Source organism: Pempheris klunzingeri, chromosome 18 (assembly GCF_042242105.1).
Source record: "Pempheris klunzingeri isolate RE-2024b chromosome 18, fPemKlu1.hap1, whole genome shotgun sequence".
NCBI classification, from domain to species: domain Eukaryota; kingdom Metazoa; phylum Chordata; class Actinopteri; order Acropomatiformes; family Pempheridae; genus Pempheris; species Pempheris klunzingeri.
This window is the reverse complement of record NC_092029.1, coordinates 17,442,864-17,460,864: the sequence shown is the minus strand read 5'-3', so window position 1 is coordinate 17,460,864 and position 18,001 is coordinate 17,442,864. Positions and strand designations below refer to the sequence as shown.

At 39.1% G+C, this 18,001-nt stretch overlaps 1 protein-coding gene across 2 annotated transcripts in view; it reads right to left on the bottom strand.

Moving 5' to 3' along the window:
- Positions 1 to 724: 724 nt before the first annotated feature.
- LOC139218374 (DNA (cytosine-5)-methyltransferase 3A-like) overlaps positions 725 to 18,001 on the bottom strand; it is a 55,455-nt gene continuing 38,178 nt past the window's right edge. Inside the window, exons 8-23 of one of the 2 annotated variants that reach the window (XM_070849933.1) lie at positions 17,645 to 17,803; positions 17,230 to 17,337; positions 16,455 to 16,602; positions 15,395 to 15,538; positions 15,227 to 15,271; positions 14,144 to 14,223; positions 13,247 to 13,359; positions 12,346 to 12,529; positions 10,061 to 10,145; positions 9,452 to 9,597; positions 9,207 to 9,297; positions 8,830 to 8,978; positions 7,919 to 8,004; positions 7,673 to 7,742; positions 7,123 to 7,241; positions 725 to 6,099 (exon numbers count right to left, since the gene is read on the bottom strand). In XM_070849933.1, the coding sequence (XP_070706034.1) occupies positions 5,958 to 6,099; positions 7,123 to 7,241; positions 7,673 to 7,742; positions 7,919 to 8,004; positions 8,830 to 8,978; positions 9,207 to 9,297; positions 9,452 to 9,597; positions 10,061 to 10,145; positions 12,346 to 12,529; positions 13,247 to 13,359; positions 14,144 to 14,223; positions 15,227 to 15,271; positions 15,395 to 15,538; positions 16,455 to 16,602; positions 17,230 to 17,337; positions 17,645 to 17,803 (1,869 nt within the window). In that variant the 3' untranslated portion in view covers positions 725 to 5,957. The remainder of the gene's footprint in view (positions 6,100 to 7,122; positions 7,242 to 7,672; positions 7,743 to 7,918; positions 8,005 to 8,829; positions 8,979 to 9,206; positions 9,298 to 9,451; positions 9,598 to 10,060; positions 10,146 to 12,345; positions 12,530 to 13,246; positions 13,360 to 14,143; positions 14,224 to 15,226; positions 15,272 to 15,394; positions 15,539 to 16,454; positions 16,603 to 17,229; positions 17,338 to 17,644; positions 17,804 to 18,001) is intronic. The other variant, XM_070849935.1, reaches the window with a different exon arrangement.

Here is an 18,001-nt window from a genome sequence, read left to right as displayed (position 1 = left end):
CAGGGCGCTCCTGTTTGGCAGCATGGCTGACTGGGGCTGTGGGGGGAATCAAGGAGGTGAGAACAGTGTGAACAGACGTCTGAAAAATTAACTGACTGCCTGCAGATGAACATTTACATTATTTCTGGAGCGACATTAGAGCAAAAGTTAATGATTTCATGAATATTATCATTATATTATTATTATGTGAGGTATCTTCAACACCCTGATGGTCTACATAAATAGTTGTACTTTCAGTGTGGTTGTTCTGAAGTTTGTTTTGTGAGAACTGGAGCCTTTCAACTCCTGCTGGCAATATGAATCAACCAAACTCCATGAAGAGATAAAGCAGGAAGTAAACGGGCCCTACACAATCAGAAGCAGTATTGAGACTTCTACTATTTGGTAAAAGAGGAGTTGGCATTAACTTTTTAACATATTCAATCCTTTCTATTCTTCACCACACTGGAAAAAAGCATTATTCAAAAAGCAAACAAGCATGCATCATAAATGTAAAGCCCAAAGACATGCACTGAGATTAGGGGGGTAACAGTTCTGACTTGTAAATCAGATTATTAAAGTTTTATTTCAATTATTTCAATGTTTTGGTGTAGTAAGTGTAGTAACTGTCACGAGTCAAGAGTTTGATCTCTGCCTCAGTGGGGAGGGAACTGACCCCATAGACGGCTAAATAGGCTGCTGAAAAATGAGAAGTAACTGACATGAAGGTAGATAACACTGAGCCTTTAAGCTAAATCACAAGAAACAGTCCTTTTTTATTCACGGTTCATTTCTTACATTGTTCAAGTACAAAGTTAAAATGCCTTTTTAATTAGTTCATATTCATACAAGAGTAAAATAATAATAGTGCCTTTTCATTACTACGACAAACTTAAATACAGTCATTGTAAAGACAAACTTGATTTATACTTCTAACAATATATTTTTCTTATTTTCAGATAAAATTTTAGCACCTTTTGAAACACCACCAGGTCCTCCTTTTCCTAAAAGCTCATCTTTCATTTAGTTCATGAGATGAGTGTCTGAATGCGCCACAGCATTGTATTTGTGGGTGTTGTGCATGTGTCTACGTCTGAGCGCCGTCCGCTCTGTGTGTGTATGTGTTTGTGTGTGTATCAGTGTTGAACACAACGCGTCACTCAGCCCAAAAGCTGTTGATAGGCGAACAGAAACATCATCACCGTGTCACCCATCATTTTAGAAATATCAACTCCATCCTCGCCTTCGTCCGACTGCACTCTCAAACAGATGCACGTTGAAATAACACCACGTTTTGAGCCGGTAGTCCTGCAGAGCAAATCTTAAAATCTTAAATCTTAAAAAAGACTTAAATCTCTTTTATGACATTGACTTGTTTATCACGTCATAGCAAAGAAGCAAACCATTTTCACTTGTACTTTTCTTTTAGGGGGGGGTTTAGAGCCCAGAGGGAGGTCACAGAATCCAATACCTAACCGGAAAAGAAGAAATGTAAGCGAAAGTAGGAAACAGAAATTTAATAGTAGAAATTTAAGATAATTTCAGTTGAATGATTTTTTGAAGCACGGGGGGGTGAGACTAAAATGAAAAAAGTTTAATCAATCAACCATCAATTAATCTACAGCAGCAACAATTTTACTACTACTAGAAAAAATGGGCAAACATTTTCTGGTTCCAACATGAACATTTTTCTGGGTTTCTGAGTCCTGTGTAACAGTAAACTGAATATTTGGGGGTTTTCTGACTGTTGGTTGAACATAATGAGACATTTGAAGACCTCACATTCTTGCTTGGGGGAGCTTATGAGAAGTATTTTGATTAATCGATGAAGAAAATAATTGTTACTTGCTGCCTTTGGTTAAACTTTCCAGTAATTTACAAGAAATAAACAAGGATTGAAGAGAAATCTGAAAAAGTTATCTTATTTTGGTGTAGCAGACTTCTTTTCTTTCCTATTCTGTTGTGGGGAAATTCCTCACTCAGATCCCTTTGGGCACAATTTGTGGATATTTTTTGGATTGAAGATGTAATTTATAGTTTTGTCCCCCTCTTTTCACTGCGTTCGGTGTTATTTCAACCTGCTCTTGTTATAGAGCATCCTTAAGATCATCGGTTAAACAATTTCTTCTGGCATCCTTGGGTACAATAGAACAAGTCACTATACTAACTGTAATATATGCTTTCTCTAGCCTCTCTCTCTCCCCTCTCTAGGCCGAGACTGAACTGAACTGAGCACCAACCTGGAACAGTACACACACACACAATAACAGATTATTATTGTAATTATTATTACCATTATTATTATGATCATTACTCCCTAATCTAACATGGAATTGGAGATTACACTGACTGACTGACATGCAGCACCTGGGGAGTTTAGGGTGGGGGTGGGACTGGGCAGGGGGGTTTTGGGAGCACCAAGCAACGCAGGGTGATGATGTCACACCCGGCGGCACCGTGGGAAGCCTGATGGCGACAGGCGGCCGGCAAAAACACAGTGTGTATGCACGTGTGTGTATGTATTGAAGCTGTGTTGTAGCAAATGGAGTTTAGAGAAGCATGAAAGTCGCCACTGTTTCCAGCAAATGTGCGTGTGTGTATGTGTGTGTGTGTGTGTGTGTATCCGTATGTGTGTGTGTGTGTGTAACCTGCAAGAGCACTGTAAAAAAGATTGGAGTTAAAAAAGCACCTGAAGGTTGGTTGTATAAACGGAGAGTAAACATGATGGAAAAAACTTTGAGCCTGCTGGTTTATTGTTGGTTTTCTTGTTACTGGTTGTGCGCGTGTTTGTGTGTTTGTCTGTGTGTCAGCATAGACTGCATGTGTCCAGTAGTTAGCTGGTATCTGAGGAAGGTCAAAGGATCGGAAGGCTTCCTGGAAAAAGATGGTCAGCTGAGGACCAAAAGCACCAGACTGAAAGAGGTGTTTTCTCAAAAGACAGCCCTGTCTAAATAAAACAGGAGTTTACTGTATAGGGACCTGTACACACACTGTCTGTGTGTAGCATCATCACACATTGGAGACATTTTATTACATATTTATCGCACTAGATGACAAGCCATTTCCTTTACTTGCTGATTCCTATTCAAGCTTACAGATCAGCTGAATTTGTCCCAGAATGCTTTGGGTGAAAGGCAGAAGAAACACCCAAAACAGGTCGAACAATTGTGTGTGTTATTTATACAAGGCTGTTTCAGTCTTAGGAAGTAGAAAACCAGCATAGTGTCTGCAGCGTAAAGGTCTGCCTCTGGTTTCAATGGATGTCACTGTGATAAATGGAGGACATTTTGGATCCCTGTGAAGCAAAGTTGGAGCGAACCAGCGAGGGCTGGTGGCTTGCGATTATTTCACCTTTCACCCTTTGACCAGACAAAAGAGGGCGACTGAAGCTGAGACAATAGAGAAGCTGTATGGTAAATGGAGGGATTCATTTCACTTTACAGGCTGCTGTGAGCACTCCTCGGAACCCCACTGGTGTTCTCGTTTAATGTTTCTCAGAGGCGGCACTGCTCTGGAGGCAAAAATAATCTAAGTAGATGAATTAAAACTTGTTGGGTTGAGCTGGAGGTTGATTGCGTTTCAGGACATATTTAAAAGAGATGGGAAACTCTCCGTTTTTGCAAAAGTAGGTGCATGACATCCATTTCTTGCTTGTTTCCAGGCATGGGAACGAGAAAATGTGGGCACTTGAGTGGTTTTTGAAGTAGAGGAATTTGTTTGATATTTGCTAATTGCCCCTCTCAGGTAGCTGTACAGATAAAGTATTATGTGTCACACAAAATGAAAGCCACTCTCATTATGGGTATAAACAAACGGAGACACACCAAAGTTAACCTAGCTACATAGAAAGACTACCTTAAATCGCCATTTCACTTCACAGTTTATATCATTTTTTGGATTATTAGAACAGAAAGTACATCAGCATAATGACCACTGTAGGCTTAACATAGTGTCGTTTTTCACTGCTTACTTAATGAAATGATCCCATTCAGACGGCCATGGTTTGGTACAGTATTATCACACCTACTCTGCAGGTATGTTTACTGGGACGAGTTTTACCACAGGGGGGGGTCTAACGTTCTGCAGACATAAACTGTAACATCCCACCTCAGTTTGAGACGACATAATTAGTGATAGTGACCAACAGTAGAGTTCAGATTTTGCACCATTAAGATGAACATCACAGTCATTTGAGCAACAGTTAACAGTAATCAATGCAATACAACAGCACTTTTACAAATGTTATCAAGTAAGTGTTGCATAATAGCACAGACTAAACATGAGGAAATAAGTTCCCTCTTAAAATGCGACCAGTGTCCAGTATATCACAGCATATTCACCAAAGCTTTAGTTAACCTTAATGTACTGTATGTACATTGTAATCTGTCTAAAGTATTGCAAAATCCACCTAGAAAGTCTTTAAGTTTGTACAGATACGTAATAGTGGGTGTAGGTCCTGACAACTAAGAGACATGTAGCAATATTCTGTATGTTCATTTATGTGAGAATAGCCTGAGAACGGCTACGTACTAATTATAAAACCTTACTTTCGTAACTGCTAACAGTAAGTCTGTGGAGCATAAAGGACTGTTTAACCCGGACAAGAGTGTGTGTGTGTGTGTGTGTCCTTGTATTGCACCCTCTTTATATAGATTTCTCTGCCCACTGGAGGGCGCTCCAGACACTAAAGACTTGTACAGTTACAAGGTTTTCCATTAAGATCTTGGATCAGATTTTTCCTAAAAGTCTTTTACGTGAAGGCTTATTATTTATTTTTTCTAGATTATGTTTGCATTGTGCATATTTCAATATTCCTCTTGTTTATTTTGATTTGATGGTAATGTGTATATGTGGACGACTTGATAGTTAACTAGTGGTAGCTAATGAATAACAGACACCATGCAAACTGCTGTGGCAGTTGCTCTATTGTTTCAGTATCCAAATTCCGGGTATCACCACCACCATCAGGGAAAAATGAGTTTTCTTGGTTTTTGGTTTGACCCACTGACATTTAACTCAACTACTTAAATCATTTGCACCTCCAGAGCAGCTTTTTTAATCTGACTTAGTTGTAATCTTGTTGTAGTCAGTTTAAAAAGGCTTCTTATGAATCCGAACACAGTTGTCTGGGTTTTTCTTTTGGACGCGACCTTGCAAATGCTCATTAAATTTGCCAAATTAATAGACTTAAAAAATCCATGACCACCTCTCTTGCCTGGTGTTGCTGCCAACTGCTTGCAAGCATTTGGTTTAGGGACACAAGACTGTAGCGACTGAAATAACCAGAGACCGTTTCCAGCCTCCAAGAGCACCAAAAATGTTGTATTAAAGTGGCACCATTTCGATTGTATCACTGTCTGACCAGCACCACGAATATCAACTGGTGTGTGTGTTTGTGTATTTGTAGATCTGCGTTCACTGCACTGTAATACATTAGCAGCACTGTCATTACGCATGAATACAGTTGAGAGGGATTCATCGGTGTCTTGATAAACAGAAAGTTGGGGCGTCTTTGTCAGTTTTGCGCTCCCTGGAGGTTTTGAACTCCAGCTGCTATAACACAGTAAAGCCAGACGACACCAGTTTCAAGATCGGACAGGAAGGTTTTGTGTGAACAAATACAGTACAGAGACCCTGCACCAGTGTGTGTGTGTGTGTGTGTGTGTATTTGTGTGTGTGTGTGTGTGTGTGTGTGTGTGTGTATGTGTGGAAATCAGCAAGGTAGCACCAGGGGACTAAGGTCAGCCAGTGGTCTACATGGAATCTAGGGAAGCAGTCCTTTACAGCATGTGTGGGTGTCAGTATTTGTGTGTGTGCGTGTGTGAGTGTCATCTGTTTCATCCTACATCAGCCAACCTTCATGTACTTACTGGATACTGTGTAGTTGTCTGTGTTTGTCATTACATACTGTGTGTGTGTGTGTGTGTGTGTGTGTGTGTGTGTGTGACAGAGAGAGAGAGAGAGTTGGTGGTGTGTGACTAGTTGCAGGCGAAGTACTCCTTGAGCGGGGCGAAGAGGTGTCTGATAACAGGGACGCTCCAAGAACGTCCCAGCAGCCTTTGCCTGGCCAGACGACTCATGTTGGACACGTCGGTATAGTGGACGGGGAAACCAAACACCCTGGGAACACACACAACGTTTACTTATTTTAGTCTGAATTGGATGCAAGGCGCTTGACGTGCAATTAATCGATTAATCAACAGTCAATTGACAGAGAGTTAATCAGCAACCATCATAAAAATCGAATAATTGTTTATATTCCAAGCAAAAGTCAATCATTCCCTGGTTTCAGCTCAGAAAATATTAGGATCCACTTTTTTTTCTCTGTCTTATTGTTGTAATTTGGAATCATTTTGAGCTGGTGGAAATTGTGCTTGGCATTTTACTTTATGACATTTCATAGACCAAACACTTGAGCAATTAGGCGAAATAATGTAAATCAATGTCTGAGTATAACCCAGTACATCTTTGACCATCTTTGACTAAAATGCACACATAGTAAAAGCAATAGTGCAAACTATTTATTGATTTTTCTTTTTTCAGGGACCTTGTTAATTGTAAACCGCAATGAATAGAGTCTTCTTGCAAGAGGAATCAAATGTTGGATTTGTGTGGACATCAAATTCAATGGAAAATCTAGTTGTCTGGTTGTTTGAAAAAATTGTATTTTTTTGTTAAAATCAGTAAAGCATTTGTAAATCTAAAAAATGAGTTATTCTTAGCCTCTAATATATTCTTAATTTACACCGTTTTAACAGGAAATTGTCCAAATGCTGCTCAAAAAGACAAGAGACTACAGTTTGTATGTCTAGATTGGGCCACCAATGTGTTAGAAATGCAGATTTGAAATTAGGAAAACTATATCCATTGCTTCATAAAGGAAAAGGTAAAACACAGGGGTGGAACACACACTGGAAAAGACATTTATTTAACAACCTGTCACCTGATTGATACGTACTACAATGTCATGCGAACAAAGTGATTAGAAATACAAACAGAATCCAAATGAACTTCACAAATCAATCCAGAAAATGACTCATTTCATCAGTTTCTGTGTAAATTTGTTGACTTGCAATGGTAAAATTAGAGGGACTCAGACATGTAACACGACACATGACACATAACAAACACACACCACTGTACCTTTCCATCTCGGTACACCAGAGGATGTCCTCCTTGTTGTCCATGTAGACAGGGAAATGCTCGTCTTTCCCCTGCTTCACAGAGTTGGAGCGTGTCGTTATCGTACGCAACTTCTCAAACTGGAATTACCATCCAGAACCAAACAGGCACACACATAGACACACACACGGACAGACAGACACACACGCAAATCCTTTTTAATCCTACAGCTATCCTTATTGTGTACATTGCAATTTGACGAAGTATTGTAGGACTAAAATTAAGACACTAAAGAAGTGACTAATCTTCTTGCTGATAGAGCAAATGTGAGACTGTAGCAGCAAGGAAAGGCAATAAAAATAGACATCAATGACGGGTTTACTTTTGCAGAACTAGTCCATAGATTACTTTAGATAGATACTAAACTATATTATATCAATTCCAAACTTTTTTCTTTACTCTCCAAAAAAGTGTTAAACCCTAAATCTTGCATATCTCGTCAGAAAGTTAGATACAACATGATAATTACACACACATACACACAGAAATGCACTCTCACCGAAGGAAATACCTTGGCGGTGCGTCCGTGCTCCAGGCACTCCTGTAGTTCCAGCTTGTCATTTGACATTGGTGTCAGAGGTCTGACATGATCAAGTGGAGGGAAAAAAATATCAAAACATGTAAGTGTGTCAGGGCTGGTGTCACTTTTAATGCTTTTAAAGCTTTGTCATGTAGAAAGAAAGCTAGATTTATGATCAAGAAAAAAGTGACAGTGACGGGATCATAGAAGTGGCACATGCTCGTGTGCTTGTATCACCTGGACATGCCTGGCAGGTTTCCCCAGAAGTAGCGAGCGCGGTGGGCAGCAGAGACTTCCTTGGCATCGATCATCACTGGGTTACACTGAAGAGGGACAGCAGACTTACTTCCTGTTTCACTTAGTATGAACACATTTATGTGTTTTTTGCTTGCTGTAGGTACATTTTGGATTTTTGTACCTGGACCCTAATTTTACATTTTTAGGGTTTGGAACGACTAGTGCTTATTTTTGCTACTGACAGGCTCAAATTGTTATTCAAAGAATCAGACAACATTACTCAAAGGATCTCTACAGAGATAGACCTGTAAGATCCTTCTTGTTTAACCAGAAACAAATATTATATCATTCGGTTCAAAGCCACCAGACTCCATTGACCAAAACAATGATTTAACCTTGTAGAACAGAGGAGTCGCTACTGTAGTCGCTGTGGCTTTGGTGTTTTAACACGTTCATTTTGATCCGAGCAAAGTACAATAATTTTTTTTGTTGTGTTTTATGTTGGCTTTGAACCAAGCAATATATCAAGCTGCCTTTCATTAAACAAAAAGGATCTTACAGGACTATCTCTGTAGGGATCCTTTCAGTAATGTTGTCAGAAAATTTAAATAACAATCTGAGCCTGTCAGTGGGGAGAACGAGCACTTTTAGTGGACGTTCTTTGATGGGAGAGGTTGCCCCAAAGGATTACATTACGTTATATCTACTGGAGCAGTTCCAAAGCCTTATGTAGCTGTTGATGTTATCCTCTAAGTAAATTTTCTGTAGTTAAAATGTATTAAAGAGTGGCTGGTTTAAATCTGCTTACGACCTTCAGTCACCACTCACTGGCTAAATGTGTGTGATTCACTGGAGTCTCCATCCACATGCATGTGTTTTATTACTGTATTTTGCTGGTGTGTTCATGCTACCTCTAAAAAGCGGGAGATGTCCCGTTTGTCGCTAACTCCCATAGCGACCACATTCTCAAACAGCCAGAAGAACGGCCGCTCGTCGCCTGGCTTTGGCCGAGCCTCATGCAGCAGGCGGTAAAACTCGAAAAACAACCGGCCGGTTCCCTCTGCGGGAGGAGAGGTAAAGTTCAGCCTGCATATTTGATTTCTTACGAAGAGTCAAAGTAAAATTAGAAAATCATCAGTTCCACTGAGAATTTGTAGCTTTAACATTAAAATGGACATATCAATGTATATATTGATTTTCTACTATTCTAACGCTTTCTACCTTCAAAGTATTTTTGAAATGTATTCATTTAAGAAATACCTTGTACAGATTCATGACTGCTTCTTACCATAAAGGCCTTTCCTTGCAGGGTTGACTATGGAGAGATCGTTGCAGGGGCTTCCTCCTATCACCAGGTCAAATGGTCCCCACTCTTCAATCTGACAGCCAAAACACACCAAAGAATGGGTTTACAGCAGAAACATTCCCCAATCATACAGTATTCACACTTCTGATCTAAACACCCGTGGACCGTGTAAGTTCAGGTGTGATTTTCCCCAAATGTCACAGATGCAGAGGAGGAGTTTCACTTACATGTTTGTGTGTGACGTTTCGTACGTCACCCACGTACATGATGCGACCGTGGTGTCGAACCATGCCGACAGTGATGGAGTCTTCACACACCTCAGATGCCACGTACTTGTCAACCTGGATGCCCAAATCCTTCAGCACCAACAGACCTAAGAGCATGTACGCACGCATGCACACACACACAAACGTATATCATCATATGCTAAAGGTTCTTGGTTCCAGCCTCTCTCTTATGTATCATTGTTAATTTAATATTTGTGGCTTTTGGATTGTTGGTCGGACTAAACAAACAATTTAAAGACGTCACCTTGAGCTCTGAGGACTTGTGCGAGACACTTTCACTATTTTCTCATATTTGATAGACTGAACAATTAATGAAATTATCAAAGAACAGTCTGCAGCCAGGTTAGCAGCTTTATGAGGCTGTACATCAGAACAATGAATGGCACAACGTACAACAATGCTTAGATGCTGATGTGTAACAAAAAAGCAGGTTTCATTTTTCACCATGTTTACCATCTTGGTTTAGGATGTTACCCTAATCAATAGGAGCAATCAATACATTAATTGATTAGGAAAATAATCTTTAGTAGCAGTCCTACATATATGTACCTGTAGCAATGCCGTCAAACAGGGAGAGAACTCTGATTGGTTTCCTTTTCTCTGCTGCAACTGGAGGATACAACTTGGCTGGCTCCTGAAAGAGTTAAAAGGAAGACGAGTGATTGAACAAGATCAGATCAACACTAAGCTTCACAGTATGTAGGGAAGAGAGAAGTTGGCAAATTAGTACATAATAAACACGCTGGCTATATTCATGATGATGATCTTTTGGCTGATGTGAGTTAACCTTCATGGATAATTAAACTGTGACAAGCCCTGAAACAGAAGCCTCATTGATCTCCAGATATTAATGCTTCCCACTTAAGTCTGATATATTTTGGCAATTCTTTTTCTAGGAATGTTACAAGATTGGAAAGAGGATGGCAAATATATTACACCTAAGTGACTACAGTGTGTTGTCTGGACTGAAATGAAATGATTGGATTGCTGTAACAGGGTGGGGTAATGGGTGGTTGTAGAAGGAATACAGAAGTAGTGGAGTGTGGAGTGTGTCACCAGAGATGTGAGATGGAAAACAAGAGATAGAGACATTAATAAATGATTGACAAATTAATTAGAATTAAAGAATTAGAATTAGAATTGGATGTACTTTGAGTAACTAAGTACATTTCCTGTACTTAAGTACAACTGGGTGCTATTTATACTTTATTTGAGTGTTTCCAGTTTATGATACCTTACACTTCCACTCCATTTTGGAGGCAAATATTGTATTTTTTACTTGACTACATTTATTTTAAAGCTTTTAATAGTCATGTGCAGATTTAAATTATTAATACAACATGTATGTCAACTAATAAATGATTATGCATTCTTGTGGCTTAAGCAGTTAGCCTAGCAGTATATAAAGTAATCAAAAAAGCTCACCATTACCAGCTGCAACATTTACAGTTGCGCTCAAACTTTTTCAACCTCCATTGCAAATTAGGTGTATTGGCTAACTTTACAAACTTTCAGCTGTGTTCCATGAACAGATCAAACAAGAGCAAATGAAACAGCTCAGCACAATTAATATTACAGGTGGTTTTATTACACTTTTAATGACAACTGCAGTCTCAAAATTATTCAACACCCTGAAGAGAATCCCTCATAAGAGCACTCATTTGCAAATCGGTGTTAACTCAAGCACACCTGATGCAACTAATCAAGGGCCTCATTAGTTGCATCAGGTGTGCTTGACATAGAACACATCACATACCCGGACTGGCTAGAGGATTGTTCACAGTGACATGTGGTTGCATGTTAGAAATATGGGTAAGTCAAGAGAAGGATATCATTGCCTTACACAAACAAGGAAAAGGATTCAAAAAGATACCAAAGGCACTGAATGTTCCCAGAGGTACTGCTGGAAGCATAGTTCGCAAGATCAAAGCTAAAGGAGGCAGAAAGAGGAAGCTGTCAACGGCTGGCACCAGATTTCTGAGGAGGAAGGTGTCCAAAAACCCTCGAGTGACTTGAATCGCATAAAAAAGGATTTGAAGAGGGCTGTTGCAGCACACATACCCAAGAATATTAGAGAGCTGGAGGCTGTTGCCCACGAGCAATGGGCTAAGGAATGAGCACTGTCAGAATGAGGTGTCTGGCTGTGCATCACGTTTGCAGCAGGTCATAAGAGCAAAAGGCTGCTCTACTAAGTACTAAAGATGCTTGTCAAGACAGGGTTGAATAATTTTGAGACTGCTGTAGTCATTAAAAGTGGAATATTGAGTTAAATTTGGAGAAACCACCAAATATTAGTTCTGTTAAGCAATTCAATTTGCTCTTGTTTGAGATGTTCATTGAACACAGCTGAAATTTCGTACATTTTGCCAATACACCGAATTTGCAAAGGAGGTTGAATATTTTTGAGTGCAATTGTACATTAACGCATCACTAATTTTAATGGGGTAATATAATATTCTTGGTTCTGAAATGGGCCATTCAGCATAACAAGTGCTTTTACTGTTGGTACGTTAATTTAGATGCTATTTCTTTTACATAAGGAAGATTTTGAATACTAGACATCTACTTTAACAGAGTATTTTAACAGAGTAAAAGATCCGATCCTAATTCTTCCACCACTGATCACATATCATCACTCCCTCTCTCTACACTGTAATGCTGCTAAACAGCAAAAAGCCAGCAAAAATACAGCTAAAAAAGCAAATTAAATTAAACTACACACTAAAAGACATGTAGTTATAAACCCAACTGTGAACTTGTTTTCAAGAGGACTACTATCTTCATAACCATTATCATCAGCTATATGTATTTTATATGAAGCTGTCAAGACTTACGAATTCCTGTTCATGGTTGTTGGCAAAGAAGTGCTGTAGTCTGCAGGGCCAGTCATCCCGTCGCCGCAGTAACCCGTAGGTGCTCCGGGGGCCACACATGTAGCAGTTCCACGGGTCTTCTTTGATGGCTGCTGCTGCTGAACCGGCTCCTACCAGCAGATCCACACACTCCACACAGAAACACCTGCACACACACACACACACACACACACACACACACAGGCACCCAAGCACATACAGAAACACACACCATGAGACCTGTGTTTTCCCTCATTTACATATTAGACCAGGCTTAATTAGATCAAGCTTAATTTACAAAGTAAGCTTCTGCCTGTCATCTGCTGCTTTTTGTGGGTTTAATATGTTTTAATTAATGGTATATGATCTTCCTGACTTGTTTTTGCCTGCTTCTGCTCACCTAAAGCAGGATCATCTAAAGGTGGATTTAGAGGTTTCTTTTTGACCTTCAAATTTCACTCCCTAAATACCAGGTGGTGCTTTTTTGAGAAAATAGCTGGCTTTGTGCTCAGTATCTGAAGGAGCTTTGGGATGACATTCATTATCATGACTCCAGTAGTTGAATGAAACTAAGAACATAAACTCAAGCACTGAACTTAAGTACAATTTTGACCTTCTTGTACTTAACTCACAATATCTGCTGTGTTGAACTGGGGCATGTCCACAGTGATGAGGTCAGAGGCGAGATGCCAAAATAAACTGTGTATTCACATAAATGCGAATTGGCTGATTCAGTTTCCAATAAATGGAACCATATATCACATGTGACATTCATGGGTAAATTGTTTCTGTTGATGTAAAATCAAAAACCTTTCCCTGGCCACAAAAGGAAGCAACTGCCGCTTGCCAACTCCACAAACAGTGTACACAGTATTGTACTGACCTACAGCAGTTATTATTGCCACACATGAGCACTTCTCTGCCTCCACAGCAGATGGTGCAGTAGGACTGGTAGCCGTCGTCATCGTACTGGTAGGCACACTCCAGGAAGGAGTTCTGCCAGAGGGCAAAACAGGAGTCAGGAAAAGGCAGAGCTCTTTGTGAGGATTTGACCAACAGTGGCTGACACATTTGTTGGTCTAATTTGTCATTTAAGCAATTCATCGAGCTAAAATGGCAAATATTCTCTGGCTACAGCTTCACAAACAGGAGGACTTGAGACTGTTCTCCCTTTTAAATCATGATGAATCGAACATATTTGGGCTTTGGACTACTGGTTGAACAAATCAAACAATCTAAACTTCACAAGAAATTGTGTTTTTTTTTTTTTTCATTTTTCAACATTCCAAAGTCAAAACTAATAATAAATAAAACAGCTGTAACTAACTAATAATAATTGAATAATAATGAAATGATGATAATTTGGAGCTTTAGCCTGTATGCATTAAGTGTTTGGAACATGTATTTGCATTCAGTCACATGTTCCCTGTGTGTACCAATATTTCCATTCAGTCATTTTTACTAAAAGGTACTTCCAGTACTCATCTATTATGTATCTCATGTATATATCAACATCGAAGGCAACATCAAATAATGAAATAATGAAAATGATATTTAATGTATTGAACGCTACTCCATTGTTTTGCATTATATCACAAAAGAAACATTTTTATTATAATTTGCTGGAATCATTCATTTGGACGACAGATTTTTTTTTAATGGGTATGGGTATGATATGAAGCAACATTACATAGGATCATTACACGATCCTATGATAATAATATTGAATTATTGAACAACCTAAAGTGTACTGAGATGACACAAGTGCGCGATTTCTTACTTTACAACCCTGGCACATTGCCCCTCCGAAGAGAGGATGCTCCAGAGAGACGTTGAGGCTTCCACAGGAGATGCAGATATCTGAACAACACAGACATGATTATTTTACTTTTTTTCCATATAAAATGTGTTTAGCCCTCTGATTATATTGCTGTAGGAGTTTAAAAGTACAACAAGTCAGACTTTTACTGCCTGTTTGCCCCTAATCAGCACAGAGGGCTTATGATCAACAACAAAGACTGAATAATTACTTGGCCAGGTGTCGTGATTTCTAACTTTAATGTTACTTTCCAGCTCATAATCTATTTTGGGTGCCCTGGCCCTCACTCCAATCACCCGTGAATTATTAGTGTGGCTCTCGCTGCGTAAATGAATCAGCTAAATGCCAAAGATGTAAACAAGAGCAAGAATTGAATTCCAGAGATGTTTAGCCCTGAGCTACATAAACACTTCAGAGTGGAAAACTGTGCACTGAGTGAACCCAAAACTTAATTTATGATTTAAGCTATTTGATATGGACATAACTTTTTCACCTGATGCAAAATGTATAAAATTGGTAATTTACCTTTTTTCTGTATTAATCAGGAACAAAACAATTGATAAGGTAATAACAGCCTAGTAAACAGTGTAATAACGTTTTAATATACAACCAAAGTTTTCCCCTGTATTGGTCGAGAATGAAAAACTGTATTGAAAAATAAGGTAACGTAATGACATTTTGTTTACAAAATATGATTGCTTCAGAGGGATACCATTTTCTTAATGATGCAGGTCTTATATTTAATGGCCTGTTGCCTTTTTGGCCTATTTAGAGGAATACTTCATATGGTTTTGACAAGTCGTAACTATTTAGCAGCCATTCAAATATTACTTGCTACAGGGAGCAGATGATAAAAATGGGCTTTCAGTCAACTCTGTAATAGGGGTTAACTAAAACCTGTGAAAAAACAGCACTGTATAAAATGTTACTGAAAGCCAAAGGCATTGTATCAGTCCATTACCACAAGGTCATGACATAACTGATACATCACTTCATTATTTCAAGTCATTTTAAAATGATCTGAAAAAAATCTGAAACTTTTACCGTCTATGTTCCTGGTCTTCTTTTTGATCTCAAATATGAGTCTCTCTGGAACAAAAAACACATATGAACACATTCATAAAAAAGCCAAGAATTCGTATAAACATTATAGAGACAGTATTTTGCAAAAGTCATGTGGATGTAAATGTTTCATATGAGAAAAAGCCTTACCTCTGGTCCCTTCGTCGATCACCTCTCTGATCTTTGCTTTTTCAGCTGTGTTCTTGCGTGGTTTCTTGGCAGGTGGAGGCGTGTACGCTGCCTCAGGTTCTGCCCACATCTCTGGGTACACTTCCTTGTATGAATTTTGCTCTCCTGCAGGGATAAGGACAGAGTAGAATGACTACATTAACATACTTATTCCAAAATAGACAATATTTCTATTAAGTAGGCTTCTCCTTCCAACCAGAAATGTGGGCTTTTCTTTTGGAATTAGAAATATATAATCGGAAAATGCATTCAGGATAAGGCCTATTTCGGAATATCTAAATAGAACATTTATTTAAATGACCCGTATCAAATTCAGAATATTGTCATACTCAGCATGTAAAAGTAGTCAGTGACCGGTTGAAGCTTTTGTAGACTCGCACACAGTTCAGGCATCAGTGAGCTTCAAACTAAGTGCTTGTCTGATTGTTGACTGGTCTCATGGAGGTGACACCGTTTGAAGGATTTCAAAAACAGCAAATATGTCCAGAGTTTATTAAAACTAAATGAGAATGCTATTTCTTACAACTGTCTTTGTTGTTGTGAATCACTCCAACTACAAAACAGGTGGAGAAACAGGTGTTTAATGTGACACTCTGACCCCCTAAATAGGGTATTGACGGAGCTGAAAGCTAAGATAAACAGCAAGAAATGGCTGTGAATGAATGAAGTAGTTACAATTTACACAACTAAATGCATCATAATTTCCTAGATTTTTAACATCTGTTCCACTGTGAGGGGAAATTTGCTGTATGCGGTGAAACACTGGTGTTCACTGTATGATTTAGACAGTTATCTTTATGGACTACTACATACTACTATTTGATGGCAATTTGCAACAGGTGGCATATGTTATGTGGTATGTCAAAACATCAAAACAGCATTTAAGATCCTTTTAACAGGAGCTATTTGGTGCATATATCTATCTATTTCAATTCTTTCGGACAATCATCCCCATTAATAAGATAAGATCAACTTTATTCATCCCGAAGGAAAAATTATACATTATTAAATGTGCGTATACCCTCTGGAGGATCCAGTGATTGTGGACCGTTGGGTAGGAAGCCAGTCATGGCCCACTCGATCATCTGTCTGGTTTGAATCTCTACCCCGTCTGCTTCATCACTTGCATCACAGGAAGGCACTGGCCTCCCCGCCCGAACACTGGCCACCTGGACGCAAAATAAACATACACATACACAAAGTTAGTGGAAAGTCTTGTTACAATAGTTGTAATTTTGGAAATGATGTGGCTCACACAAACAGTAAAAACATGTCAAATAAGAAAGATAGACATGGTAATCATGGCTGGAAATGGTTTAGCAGTTAATGAAGTGCTCAACATGTGCATGTTTAAGCGTACAAATCCTCCGCTGCTTGTTTACAATTTTACAGAAGCTTGAATGAATCATAATCCAGCATGACGTCATAGAAGAAGTAAATGAACATATGTTCTGTATTACTTAAAAGAAAAAATGAAGCTTTGCTGTATCCAAAAATAATCTACAAAAATATGGGATTGAACTAATGTCCCCTCCCTGTTACCACTTATAAATTGTGGGCAAAGCTAGATGAGAACAGCACCTCCACAAACGCAAATCTGCAGATCTTGTTACATAAGAAAAGGATGAGTAAAATATGACCTGTACATTTATATTTTGGTCTTTTAGATGTTGGACTTCACCCACAGAGAGATGCAATGAGTCAAGCAACAGAAAAAAAAATCAGTCATCAAAAGTGACACAAAACCACACACTCCCAAACATGGAAACACAGAGCGGAAATGGTGGGTTCGTTACCTGCAGAGCCTCGAAGATGGCTTTCCGGTACATGGACTGTTTGTTGTAGGTGGGCTGGTGGAAGGCAGATGAGAAAGAGCTCAGAGGCATCAGCTTCTCCACACAGACCTGCAAGACAAAGAAATGATGACGAATGCCATCAAGGTTAAAAGGAAAAATCCATTAATCACCAGACAAAAAAAGAGAGTAACATTAAATTCTGAATACGCCCTCAAAATCTTTAATTAAGGTGTGTATGTGTGCCATAGTAAGTACATATCTTTTTGAGAGGGTGGCGCAATAGGAGTGTTAATGCAAGATATGTCTTATGTAAGTTGAAGAGTGAAAACAAAAAGAAAAAAGATCAAGATTATTTAAAAGATTATGTGCATTTCATGTCTATAAAGGCATAAATTGGAATAACAAAACTACTCACCACAGAGAACTTGCCGTCTCCAAACCACATCACCCAGCGAGTTCCGTCCGCAGCTCGACTTCTGCCGCTCATCCACCAGGAAACAATCCTGCCGGGCCACCAAGAGAAACCTCGCAGCTTCCCAAACACCAGTGTACCGATGACGAAACCCCTGCCATCCTGTGAGCACACAGCAAACAAGGTGGCTCTGAAGTTACTGTAATCACAGATGATAAGCTGAAGTACAGTAGTTTCAATTTTCCCAATTGTCCCAAGTTATGCAAAGATCATTTCAATTTGCAAGGAACAACACACTAGCACAGATACAAACTAAAGCATCATCAGAAACCTTCGTTATATATGTGACGGACAGAAATG